Source organism: Pseudophryne corroboree, chromosome 12 (assembly GCF_028390025.1).
Source record: "Pseudophryne corroboree isolate aPseCor3 chromosome 12, aPseCor3.hap2, whole genome shotgun sequence".
Lineage (NCBI taxonomy): Eukaryota > Metazoa > Chordata > Amphibia > Anura > Myobatrachidae > Pseudophryne > Pseudophryne corroboree.
This window is the reverse complement of record NC_086455.1, coordinates 112821009-112835542: the sequence shown is the minus strand read 5'-3', so window position 1 is coordinate 112835542 and position 14534 is coordinate 112821009. Positions and strand designations below refer to the sequence as shown.

At 42.6% G+C, this 14534-nt stretch overlaps 1 protein-coding gene across 7 annotated transcripts in view; it reads right to left on the bottom strand.

Moving 5' to 3' along the window:
• Positions 1–14534, bottom strand: part of RALGAPA1 (Ral GTPase activating protein catalytic subunit alpha 1) — a 669595-nt gene that overhangs the window by 25339 nt on the left and 629722 nt on the right. For all 7 annotated transcript variants that reach the window (XM_063947861.1, XM_063947860.1, XM_063947862.1 and 4 more), the window contains one exon: positions 4523–4650. In XM_063947861.1, the coding sequence (XP_063803931.1) occupies positions 4523–4650 (128 nt within the window). The remainder of the gene's footprint in view (positions 1–4522; positions 4651–14534) is intronic.

Below are 14534 nucleotides of genomic sequence, written 5' to 3'. Positions count from 1 at the left end.
ACTACCGGTGGACTTTCCCATTTTTTCCTATTCTCAAGAGGAAAAGGAAAAGATGAGAGTAACTTTTAGGGATTTGAAATTTCTTACCAGGATTAACCCACGGTTCTTCAAACAGGGTATTCAATTCCTTTGACACAGGAAAAGTGACTGAGGACTTTTTTACATTAAAATAAGATTCTTCACACTCCTCTGTCACCTTATCAGGAATTAGTAGCACATCTCTGATAGCTTCAATAAGAGCCTCTATTCCCTGTGACAGAGCAGCGTCCCCCCCCTTCTGAATCCACCCCCCCACCCCCATATGTCTGACCCCTCAGCGTCAGACTGCAGGATATGGGCCAGAGTTCGTTTCTGTGAACAAATGGCAAGGGACTGAGACACTTGTTTGGAGACCGAGTCTCTGTTCATAATCTCATCATCCACAGACTGTCTTAAGTATTGCATCTCTTTCTCATTGTGGGTCAATTTATTAGAGATACTGGAAATCATTCCTTTGAGAGAATCCAACCACGCTGGTTCAGCCCCGCTAGCCTGAGAAGGTGCACTTCACCGAGTACATAGTAGTGAGCTCCCTGGGGAAGAGGAACACTCTGCCGTACAAGAGACACACTCTTTGCCTGACATATTGTAAATGTGACAGCACACACACACACACACACACACACACACAGGAAAAGTTAAAAGCACAATTAAATCCACAATGAGCCCTTCTAGGGAGACACAGAGGTATTTGGAGCCAGCACACGGTGCCCTTATTACTAATGCCAAGCTTAGTCGGGTCGCAGACTAAGTACCCAGACAGGGGATTTAGTACACTAATAATTGCTCCCCCCTGCTATGACCCCCTGGTATCGCTGAGGTCATTTAGAGTCACACCGGAGGAGCTGCGCGTCCCTTCCAGTCAGTGTCTGTGTCTATTGCAGAGGAAAAATGGCGCTGGTGAGCTGCTGTATCCTCTCATAGTGAAGCACCGCCCCTTCAATGTCGCGCAGTCTTCCCGCTTTTTTTATACTGGCTGAGGTAATTTATGCTTAAAATGGAAAGAGAATCGTTTTAAGGCTTTGTTTGCCAGTGTGTGTACTGTGTACGGAGACGCAGTTGTGTACTGAGTCTGGAGACGCAATCCGCCGCGGTGAGAAGCCGTGCGTATCCGTACCCTCATGACGCCATAATGGCCGGCGACCCGCTAACCGGGACTCCGGCTCAGTACTCACCACTCTTCTGGCTCGGTTAGGGATGGTACGCTCGCGAATAGTTCCCTCAGGAGCTAGTGTCCTGTCAGCGGGGAACGGGACCATTAATCCTTCAAGAGGTTGGGTTGTCACCTCCCCCCCCCCAAAGTGAGATATTTCAAGCTTGTATTTGTTATAATGTTGATGATTGTGGCTTGCAGCTTAAGAAAACCCCAAATCCAAAATCTCAGAAAATTAGATTACATAAAATCAATAAAAAAAGGATTTTAAATACAGAAATGTCGGTCCTCTGAAAAGTATAATCATGCATATGTACTTGGTGTGGGTCTCTTTTGCATAAATTACTGCCTCAATGCGGCATGGCATGGATTCTTATCAGTCTGTGGCACTGCTGAGGTGTTATGGAAGACCAGGATGCTTCAATAGCGGCCTTCAGCTCTTCTGCTTTATTCGGTCTCATGTCTCTCATCTTTCTCTTAGCAATGCCCCATAGATTCTCTATAGGGTTCAGGTCAGGCAAGTTTGCTGGCCAATCCAGCACAGTAATCCCACGGTCATTGAACCAGGTTTTGGTACTTTTGGCAGTGTGGGCAGGTGCCAAGTCCTGCTGGAAAATGAAGTCAGCATCTCCATAATTCTTGTCTGCTGAAGGAAGCATGAAGTGCTCTAAAATGTCCTGGTAGACAGCTGCGTTGACTCTGGACTTAATAAAGCACAGTGGACCAACACCAGCAGATGACATGGCTCCCCAAATCAACACAGACTGTGGAAACTTCACACTGGACTTCAAGCATCTTGGATTGTGTACCTCTCCATTATTCCTCCATACTCTGGGATCTTGGTTTCCAAATGAGATGCAAAATTTGTTCTTATCAGAAAAGAGGACTTTAGTCCACTGAGCAACAGACCAGTTCTTTTTTTCTTTAGCCCAGGTAAGACGCTTCTGACATTGTTTGTTTTTCAGGAGCGGCTTGACAAGAGGAATACTATATTTGAAGCTCATGTCCAGGATCCATCTGTGTGTGGTGGCTCTTGATACACTAACTTCAGCCTCAGACCACTCCTTGTGAAGTTCCCCCACACTCGCCTGACCTGAACCCCATAAAGACTGTATGGGTTATTGCCAAGAGAAAGATGAGAGACATGAGACCGAACAATGCAGAAGAGCTGAAGACTGCTACTGAAGCATCCTGGTCTTCCATAACACTTCTACAGTACTTCATGCAATAGGGGCCCAAACCAAGGGCCTAATTCAGACCTGATCGCTGCTGTGCAGTTTCACACAGCAGCCGATCAGGTCTGAACTGAGCATGTGCCGGCGCGCGCATGCAAGACAGCCGACGGCTGTCTTAGCCCTGCGATCACCTCTGCCTGTTTGACAGGAAGAGGCTGTCGCTGGGCAAAAGTGGGCGGGCCGGTGGCATTTGGCCGCCATTTAGGGGACGCGGGCTGGGCAACGCAGGCGTCCTGGACCGTTGGGGCGGTGGGCTGCGTGACATCACACGCAGCCGCTGCGACCCTCACTGCGATGAGTAGCTCCTGCCAGCGTGCAGCTGTGCTGGCAGGGAGCTACTCCTAAAGTACAAAAGCATCACTGCTGTGCGATGCTTTTGTACTTGTGCGAGGGGGGGGGGGGTGTCACGCCTGACATGCGGGACGGACTAGCCCTGTGCTGGGCGTCCCCCCGCATATCTGTGTGACTGATCGTAGATGTGCTAAATTTAGCACATCTACGAGCAGGTCTGAATTAGACCCCAAGTACTGAGTACATATGCATGATTATACTTTTCAGAGGGCCAACATTTCTGTATTTAAAATCCATTTTTATTGATTTTTATGTAATATAATTTTCTGAGATTTTGGATTTGGAGTTTTCTTAAGCTGTAAGCCACAATCATCAACATGATAACAAATAAAGGCTTGAAATATCTCACTTTGCATGTAATGAGTCTATATAAAATATTAGCTTCACCTTTTAATTACTGAAATAAATGAACTTTTGCACGATATTTTAATTTTCTGAGTTTCACCATATCATGGTGATGGGACCTAAGTCTAAGCACAAAATGCATTTATGTCTCATATACATCTTATGCACACAGTCTGAAGGTAATTTTATCAAATATTTGTGCATTAAACAAAGTGTGTGTACATTCACACAATTCATTTATGTTTCATATACACCTTATACACACAGCCTGAAGGTCATTCAATACAATATTTTTAATAACTGTGTATTAAACAAAGTTTGTGTACATTGAGCCATCAGAAAACAAAGGTTTCACTATCTCAGTCTCACTCAAAAAATTCTGTATTTCGGAATATTTGGATATGGGATACTCAACCTGTATACACACACACACACACACACACACACACACACACACACACACACACACACACACAAACATATTTGCTTAGTAAGTAATGTACTTACGACATACAGTTTTGTTTGAGTAAAATTTCCAGAAGAGAGACCAACCAATAAGGACAAGTGGGTCTTGTGGACAAAAGATTCTCAAATACACAAGTAAAAATGGCCAATGTATTCTGTATCCTGTGGTGACTTAATAAAGAGGTTACAGCAACAACATCATCTGGTGCTGAGAACAGCGTCCAAAACAGTTTGTCCAAGACCACCTGTGATGTAATTTTTTTTGTATTATCTTTAACCAAAAGGAAGAATGCAAGGCAGTAGCAATATTTTCACACAAAGAGGCGAAAACATAATTGAACTTTTTTTTTCTTTTTTGGCTGCCAGATGGTACAACACGTTGTGAACTTCCAGAAAATAGATCAACGCAGGGACTCAATCTGTTAAATATGATTTACCTGTTCCAAGACATAATAATGTAAAAAAACAGGCTCTGCTGTAATTCTGAACACTTAGAATTCTGAGAGATGCTTCCATTGTGCCTGGGCCAAATATTTACACACAGCCCTTTATGTTTACAATTCAAGTATAGCTAGAAAAATGTAGGTTTTTTTTCTAGTTTTTAATCCTAAAATTTGCCTAAAAGTCAGTTTCTGCCATATATAAGATAGATAGATAGATAGATAGATAGATAGATAGATAGATAGGGCGTCCCAATCACTTGAGCAATTATACTGAAAAACATGTACTGCTAACAACCACCAATCCAATGAAATCGTTAGCAAGTGGGTAGCATAAAAACAAACAATGGCTAAACAAATAAGTTGACCTAGAATGTGAAGCTTTTGCCATTTGAGTGATGGCTGCATGAAACTATTGTGAACTGCAAATTTGAGCTCTTAATTGAGAGAATGAGAAGGAAATTAGTAATTACATTTCAGAAATAAAGACTCACGTGCATTCAGCATATGGTGGTTATGATGTGGAGCTGGACAGAAGACTTGTGCAGCATAGTCTTCAAAGGTGGTGGGCTCCAAATGTTGCTGGATGATGGAATCCAAGTACCGCATCCTTTCCTCAAAGCTTCAATGCATTAGGGTTAAGAGCAAAATATTCATACAGCAGAGAATGAAAAACTCTGTATTACTAGAAATAAGCACAGCTGATACTACAGAAATAAAGAAGGTACATTTTAGTTGTGGCCTTTTGAATAATTTCAGAACTTATTTTTTGTTTCACTGCAACCATTTCCCCATGCAAATAGCTGTCTGGCTGTACTTACTGGCACTTTGATTATGTCAGTGGTTCCACAACTTTTTTGTGTCACTGCGCCCTAGAGTATCAGAATTTTATTCACGGCACCCCCAGGCCAAAAGTTTCTTATTGAAAAGTTCTGTAAAAATATTCAATTAAGCAAACTGTACTTATATGTTATCCTTGGGTTTGGTTATGTTGTGAGGGACTGGATTTACTTCTGCTTGTTCACATATTTCATGATTGGAAGCCACCAGCACTGGTTTTGTATATTACATTGACCATAATTAATTCTAATTGGTCCTACAGCACCAACCCAGGGCACCCCTGCAATTGTCCCGGGGCAGCCCAAGGTGCCATGGCACACAGTTTGAGAACCACTGGATTATGTCAAAGAACATCTTTTATTTACCACAATGGGAATAGTTTTCGCAGTTTCTATGGCCCTTACTTCACATACATTCAGGCACATCATAGAAAACAAAGTTATTTAAAAACAATACAGTACATAGGTGTATATTATTAACCATAACTTATCCTGTAACTCATTATGTATTGTCTTGCACTTACAGTATATTAGAGACATAGATGAATGTGTTTGAGATTTGACAATGGTTATTATAAAGTATTGGTGTAAATGTGAGCCACAGGTGGCTACATACAATTATCAAGAGAAATAACTAGCCCGCTGTCCCCATTTCTGCAGGTTCTAGAAGCTCTCAAACCACCCTCCCACAACTTTTTACCCTTACCAAGAAAGATCAGTGTTAGATAACCTTTAAACTGCTTTACCTAAAAACATCAACAAAACTTTTTTTGTCTAAAATAATTACCGTCATGTTTTAATTATCAAGGTTTAAACACTTCAAGAGAACACTAGCAAGGAACACGGAAGATTGTAATGCGCATCTTTCTGCGAATACTGCGTATAGGCCATTATAGTCTACAGTGAATAGCAAGAGTACGATTCACATGCAATGCAGACGTTTTGTAACAATTTCCGAATACATAGAAAAAAAAAAAAAAAGAGCAACTTGGCATCAAAAACTTGTGCAATTATGTGTAACTATGCATGTCTAATGAGGGGTGCAATCCTAATAGTGTAAACAACATTTTGCACACGTGTTTACATTTCACACAGTTTCAATACTGGAACAAATATTCCTAATTGGTGCAGTTAGAGTTCCTCTCTCTGCTTTGTTTCTACTTAAATATCATTGGCTTGTCACTTTTCACAGTTCTCACAAAGAGCAGGGTATACTAATTAGTTGATAGAATTATCTGAAAGAAGCTTGGATGGCCAATTGGTGTTTGTTGATCATTCTGACCCCTAATTGCTGCATACAAACAATAGGTGCAATTTGCCTAGAAAACCTCATTCAGTGAGCACATAACCATGGTATGCCAATGTATGAGCAAATAACCATGGCCTGCCAATGTGTGTAGTCAGTGTTCGACTAAAATGATAGGGCCATTATGGTCGCCTATATCAGCAGCTTAAGTGAGTGAAAAAGTACCAAGCAATACCTATCTTTTTGTTCAAGATTCTTGCAGAAACACAGTGGACCTCTGATATTTGTTGTTGTGTATTTTAAGATATACTATAGTCTATGTTACCTTGTATTGGGATAGCTCAAGGCCCATGATTAGTTCTATACAGCCAGGAAACGTTTTTTTAATCTGGAATAATCTAACGTGTCATTTGTGGACCCAAAATGTTGAGTAGTATATGTTAACACTGTTCTTTCATGGATGATAAACTGTCAAAGCTTCTAGAAGTAAATACATTTGTGTTATAAATGCTCTGTATTAATAGCCATGAATTGATGATTATCTCGAGCCCCATACAAAGCAAATAACACAGGATGTGCTTTCATTTATTTATTTTTATCTCTCCTCTCTTTCTTATATCCTGCATCAGCTATTCAACTCCCTGATCTCTAAAGAATATATGCCAAATTAAAAGATTTGATGGAAAGAACATCAGTTTGTTTACATAGTTCACGAGTAGTAAGACATTAATAACTGCCCGGATACACACAGACATACGTGCATTTACAAGAACCCATAAAAGCTCACCAAACATTTTTCAACAGATGTCTTTACGGGATGCAGTTAATATACCGGCTGTCGGGATCCCAGCGTTCAGAGACAAATGCCGGAATCCCAACAGTCAGAGAAATGCCACCATCCGGAATTCCAACAAATGCGGGGCAAAACCTGTGGCGAGCGAAGCGAGCCAGCAAGGGGACTCACTGCCAGTATTCCAACAGACGGCATGCTGCTATCGGTATACTGACAGCCGGCATCTCGTGTGCCGGTAAATCGTATGTATTCCGTCTTTACTTTGGCTCACACTTGAAAAGTGCTGCCGGGGATTTTGGATAACATCAAGCAGTGCAGGCCTCTGCAATTGTCTCCTGAGCCTTTAAGCTTTCACTCGTATTATTTTTATAGACTGCAATGAATATAGGTGGTAATTCAGATCTGATCGTTGCTGTGTGTTCTCGAACAGCGGGCGATCAGATCCTAACTCCGCATGCATCGCAATGCACACGCGCGCCGGACAACAACAACGGGCATCGCAGCCAGCAACAGGATGGTGTGAAAAATCAGATTGCACAGGCGTTCACAAGGTGATTGACAAGAAGAGGCCATTTGTGGGTGGCAACTGAGAGTTTACTGGGAGTGTCCAGGCGTTTTCAGGGAGGGTGTCTGACATCAGCTCTGGCCCGATCAGCTTCTTCTCATCGCACTGGAGTCCTGGGTTGCGCATAGACTGCACACAGTGAATTTTTGCAGCTCAGCTACACATGCGATCGCACACTTGCACGGTGAATTTACACTCCCCCTCTAGGCGGTGACTATCTGATCGCAGGATAGCAAAATTAGCAGCCCAGCGATCAGATCTGAATAGGTGAGTGCAAACTAATTGCTCAGCACATCAAATTCACATGGTCTATGTCATGGGTCCAAAATGTCAGGACAACCTGACTGAAAGTCACAGTCATTGAAACAATTGTGTCCACAAATGTTTAATGAAGTAACTTAAGTGATGTTGAAGGGATTTGCCATTTCTGGACAACCCACCTTAATATAACAAGCACTCTGGGGGTTATGTAATAGGTTCTGAGATTACAGTATCTGCGCGGTTTCAGCAAAATTCCCACTACATTTTTTTGCTTTACTTAAAAAGATGAATCAGGCCCGTAATACATAGTCCCCTCTGTGGAGGTTATGTAATAGATTTGTATAACCTTTTCTTTTCTACACAATGCAAATGTCTATGCTTGTCACCATCAATGGCAGAAGATCTTTGTTCTACGTGTAAAGCACTCACATAAACTCTGTCGCCTGACAGTATATCTGCAGCTGTGTCTAATTGAGAGCAATTATGTGAATACACTCTCCGTGTAATCAGGCTTTGCTTGCATGCCTCTTACCTCCCATATTCCGCCAATCTAAGTGTAAGGAGGCACAATTCAGGTATACGAGTATATTTTACACTTATAAATGGGTCTTGCATCCAACTCTAATTTAGGCCCTATGGGGGTAATTCTGAGTTGATCGCAGCAGGAAATTTTTTTGCAGTTGGGCAAAACCATGTGCACTGCAGGGGAGGCAGATGTAACATGTGCAGAGAGAGTTAGATTTGGGTGGGTTATTTTATTTCTGTGCAGGGTAAATACTGGCTGCTTTATTTTTACACTGCAAATTAGATTGCAGATTGAACACACACCCCCAAATCTAACTCTCTCTGCACATGTTATATCTGCCTCCCCTGCAGTGCAGATGGTTTTGCCCAACTGCTAAAAAAATTACTGCTGCGATCAACTCAGAATTACCTCCTATGTGCCATGTCAGTAAATGGTCTGCACCAGAGTATGACAGTTATGCAGCATCACCACAGCGCATTATTAGCAGTGTTGCTGAACTACAGTATTTATAGTCTTTGCAGCATTTTGTATTTACTTATTTTTTGGTGCAGTTCATACAGTAAGCCATTTTAGTAATAGTAAGAAATACTACATCCTGTAAACATAACATTAAGCACCCACTCCCCACATATTTTGCATTACTTTATAAGTCATGTACAGTACTACACTTCAATCAGAGGTGCACGTGCAACACTGTAAAAGCTGCCGTAACCCACAGCAATCAAATGTTTACTTTCTTTTTCAAATATATATTAGAATAATGAGAGAATGTGACGGATTTCTGTGAAATACAGTCAGTCTCCCAATGTTTCTAAATGGAAATCAGGACTACTGGCAGACATGGTCACACTAACAGACAAAATAGTCATTAACAAGAATTATTTCAGGAATCTGTTCATAAAGTGTTCAATTCCGTTGATTACACAATTTCATCATCAGAACACGGTTTACTACATTAAATGCCTGTATAGCTCGGTTACGCCACATTCTGAGACATCCAGGTAACTCTCCGGCATCACTGAAGTCGAGAAGGTGCCTGTTAGCTATGTTTTTGTGCTCAATTCATTTTTGGATATTTATTGGTCTTGTTACTGCTGCACAGTTGGCATAGTAGGAAGCATTACTGTGTCAAAGCCCTGAGGCTATGAAGTAAATTCATGTGCAGATCAGTTTGTTTGTTCTCCCTCTGTCTGCATGGGCTTCCTCTGGGTACCATTGGGAGTGTGGTGGGTTTAATGCCACTAAGAAAACTATTACCATTGAGGGGGTGGCTGTGGTTAATACTACAGGGAGATCTATTGATACTGTGGGGTGGGGTAATGCCATCAAGGGTACAGCGTGCAGGGAATGGTTAGGGGGGTGGGGGGGGGGGGGGGGGGGGGACTACAAGGGTGGTGGAAAAATGCCACAGTGGTGGGGGATGCTAAACACATCCCCAGAGTAGTACTTGACACCCTCTAGTAGTATTTCTTTAATGGTTGAATACATTTTTACCTTAATGACATAATAATAATACTACTACTAATAATAATACTACTAAATTTCTGAGGATGTTTTTGTAAAAACAAAATATTCCTCAGTAAAGTGATAATTAGATCAAAACTACAAAAGTGATATATATATTAGATTGAGATGAAGAATTTTTAAGACTTGATGCGGTATCCTATTAGCAGCAGTACTTTGCCGGAGGCTCTCCTATTAGCCCCGATGCTGGCATCATTTTCTCCCGATACCAGCACTTATCAGGGATTGAGGCACCTAAAGAATAATCCGCGGTAAGGGGCCGCCGGAGCCTCGATAACACATGGGATTTATCCCCAATCAGATTTGTTTTTGTGTGACCACGGGTCCAATTTCAGTCGATCAAAATGGCCTCTAATTGTATACCGCGATAATGACCATTATACATCATGATATCCGGTCGTTGATCGGCGGAAGTGGCATAGGGGCTAATAGGATACGGCTCTTGGTGAACTGGTATAAATAAAATGACAAATACAATTAAATAAAGTTTTAGAACAAAAACCTTGTTCATAATAAAACTGTGTAGTCAAATGATCTGAACCACCTATTTCATTAAGAGAGTGGTATTAATAAAATGTTATTTACAGGCAATTTCTGGGTATTACTGGTGGTATAAACTTAACTATAGAACTTGAACCATCAGCTGCGGTATTTCTTTGAATTAAAAATAAATAAATAACAAAAAGATGTTTGAAATAGGTGACCTGAAAGACAAACATCTGTCAATATAACATAAGTCATATACAATATCTATAATGAGAATGACACTAACCAACCAAATACAAATCAGTGCAGTATCTGTGGTATGTGGTCACAAGGCTGATGATGTCACTATACACTATGTCCTACTAAGTATGCTTGCGTTAGGATTCTTACACGGCTGAAACGGTACTTAGAGCATTTCATATGTGCAGGTGTTCGAGCTTTATACATGTTCTAAGAAGCACTTCAGCCCCCTGCTGGCATACTGATGTCAAGTGAAATTGGGCCTTATTCAGAGTTGTATGCTAATGCAATCGCCGCTGCGATCCTGTATGCAGATACTGTATGAAAATATGCAAATGTCTCAGCTGCCAGGATTTGTAGTGAGGCGTCCACAGGTGGTTTCACAGATCCAAGCTAGTGCGTACAGAGACACAGCATCGATTACAGATCATTCGATTGTCACAGTCAACGGTCGTGCAGAATGGTAACAGAATGGCTGGCACCATGCTTTCTGAGTGACATGCACTGAAAACAGTTGTAACATCCCTAAGCTTTTGCCGTCACTACCTGTTACCTCCCACAAATGCTCCCTGCCTGTCAATCACTTCTTTGCGACCGCCGGCGCTAGTGAATCACCATGCATGCGAAGTGCTTCTGTGACGCATGCACAGTTGGCTGATAAATGCTCAGTTTCCTAAATACTGCCATTGCACACAACTGAATCAGACACATTTTCACTGCCAACCTCCTGTACCCAACCGGTAGCTGCACAGACTGCAAACTATGTAGAGAGCAGTGTTGTGCAGCAGCATCACAAGCAGAGAAAGGGTTCTCCCCTCATAAAAGTAAAATGTGATACTCCTTCCTAAGGTTGCGGTCATGATGGGTGCCTTTTCTTTCATTAACTTATCAACTATGACAGTTCTTATTTGCACAAATGCTGGCTGTACCGCAAAAATGTGCCCTAATTTCACAGTTAATCAAATTGCGGATTTCTCCTAAAGATGCCTATTTGATAGCTACTTATGTGCTTTTTAGTCAATGCCTTCAGTTTACTCATTACTGTGATAGGAATCACAACAGTAATACCAATATCTACTGGAAGGCATTATAAAATGAATGAAACCGTGTATAACAACACAATAATACATACAAACACAACTATGCACTTTTTTCTAATAAACATAAACACAGTTTATCGCAGAAAAAATAGAAAAAAAATCTATTTTGCTGATAACTGCACGTTAAATCTGATCACTGGACGTGTGCGTCTATGCAGAGGAGAGAGAGAGGCTACAGGAGTCTCTCCCAGCTGCCGATTTCTGTGTAGTTAATAGAATCTTCAGATTCACAGCAAGTCTCCCTTGCACATGAGAAACTGCCCTTTGTGTATTACCAAAACTAATTTTCTATTTGGCTGAAGAAAAAAAAACCCTTAAAAAAAATAATCACAGTTCTCTTCTGTACCCCGTGGTGCTTTTCATTATGTTTTAGTTCATGGAACTTCTAAGCTATTCCTCTAAGGGAGAAAGGAAAAAGAAGAGGCAAGAGGGAGGGAAAAATGAGCTTGTTAGCACATTACAAGCGTGGCATCTAGGTGGGCCCTAAAAAATCCCACTGGTGTGTTAACTTATCACTCTAGGCATGCTGGGAATGAAGCACTTCCAATTGATCACGCTTGTTCACACTAGAAGGTAGCGCAAAGCTGCATAACCACCATTCTGTATGAATACACTTCACAGACAAAGATGACTTTTACAATTGTTGCCATCAAAAGTGGTCAGCTCTGCTGTATGACTGTAACCAAATAGATTGTATTTAATATTGTCAAACCTTACTAGTTTAACATGGGTGTAGTATGGTATGCCGGCGGCCAGCATACCGGCGCCGGCACACCGACAACTGGGCGAGCGCAAATGAGCCCCTTGCGGCACGGTGGTACATGCTATTTATTCTCCCTTCAGGGGTGTCGTGGACCCCCAAGAGGGAGAATAGGTGTCGGTATGCCGGGTATCAGGATTCCGGCGCCGGTATACCGAGCGCCGGGATCCCAACAGCCGGCATACTGAATACCACCGTTTAAAATGTAGCTTAAAGGCTGGTTGCTAAGAAAAAAAACTATACATTTTGAAAACAGCACAATACAAGATGGTGTCAATTGTGAACACACAAACAAAAATAAGAATTTACTTACCGATAATTCTATTTCTCATAGTCCGTAGTGGATGCTGGGGACTCCGTAAGGACCATGGGGAATAGCGGCTCCGCAGGAGACTGGGCACATCTAAAGAAAGCTTTAGGACTAACTGGTGTGCACTGGCTCCTCCCCCTATGACCCTCCTCCAAGCCTCAGTTAGGATACTGTGCCCGGACGAGCGTACACAATAAGGAAGGATTTTGAATCCCGGGTAAGACTCATACCAGCCACACCAATCACACCGTATAACCTGTGATCTGAACCCAGTTAACAGCATGATAACAGAGGAGCCTCTGAAAGATGGCTCACAACAATAATAACCCGATTTTTGTAACAATAACTATGTACAAGTATTGCAGACAATCCGCACTTGGGATGGGCGCCCAGCATCCACTACGGACTATGAGAAATAGAATTATCGGTAAGTAAATTCTTATTTTCTCTAACGTCCTAAGTGGATGCTGGGGACTCCGTAAGGACCATGGGGATTATACCAAAGCTCCCAAACGGGCGGGAGAGTGCGGATGACTCTGCAGCACCAAATGAGAGAACTCCAGGTCCTCCTCAGCCAGGATATCAATTTTGTAGAATTTTACAAACGTATTTGCTCCTGACCAAGTAGCTGCTCGGCAAAGTTGTAAAGCCGAGACCCCTCGGGCAGCCGCCCAAGATGAGCCCACCTTCCTTGTGGAGTGGGCATTTACAGATTTTTGGCTGTGGCAGGCCTGCCACAGAATGTGCAAGCTGAATTGTACTACAAATCCAACGAGCAATAGTCTGCTTAGAAGCAGGAGCACCCAGCTTGTTGGGTGCACACAGGATAAACAGCGAGTCAGATTTCCTGACTCCAGCCGTCCTGGAAACATATATTTTCAGGGCACTGACAACGTCTAGCAACTTGGAGGCCTCCAAGTCCCTAGTAGCCGCAGGCACCACCAATAGGTTGGTTCGGGTGAGACGCTGAAACCACCTTGGGGAGAAACTGAGGACGAGTCCTCAATTCCGCCCTGTCCGAATGGAAAATCAGATAAGGGCTTTTTCAGGATAAAGCCGCCAATTCTGACACGCGCCTGGCCCAGGCCAGGGCCAACAGCATGACCACTTTCCATGTGAGATATTTTAACTCCACAGATTTAAGTGGTTCAAACCAATGTGACTTTTGGAACCCAAAACTACATTGAGATCCCAAAGTGCCACTGGAGGCACAAAAGGAGGCTGTATATGCAGTACCCCTTTTACAAACGTCTGAACTTCAGGGACTGAAGCTAGTTCTTTTTGGAAGAAAATTGACAGGGACGAAATTTGAACCTTAATGGACCCCAATTTCAGGCCCATAGACACTCCTGTTTGCAGGAAATGTAGGAATCGACCCAGTTGAATTTCCTCCGTCGGGCCTTACTGGCCTCGCACCACGCAACATATTTTCGCCAATTGCGGTGATAATGTTTTTGCGGTTACATCCTTCCTGGCTTTGATCAGGATAGGGATGACTTCATCCGGAATGCCTTTTTTCCTTCAGGATCCGGCGTTCAACCGCCATGCCGTCAAACGCAGCCGCGGTAAGTCTTGGAACAGACAGGGTCCTTGCTGGAGCAGGTCCCTTCTTAGAGGTAGAGACCACGGATCCTCCGTGAGCATCTCTTGAAGTTCCGGTTACCAAGTCCTTCTTGGCCAATCCGGAGCCACGAATATAGTGCTTTCTCCTCTCCATCTTATCAATCTCAGTACCTTGGGTATGAGAGGCAGAGGAGGGAACACATACACTGACTGGTACACCCACGGTGTTACCAGAGCGTCTACAACTATTGCCTGAGGGTCTCTTGACCTGGCGCAATACCTGTCGAGTTTTT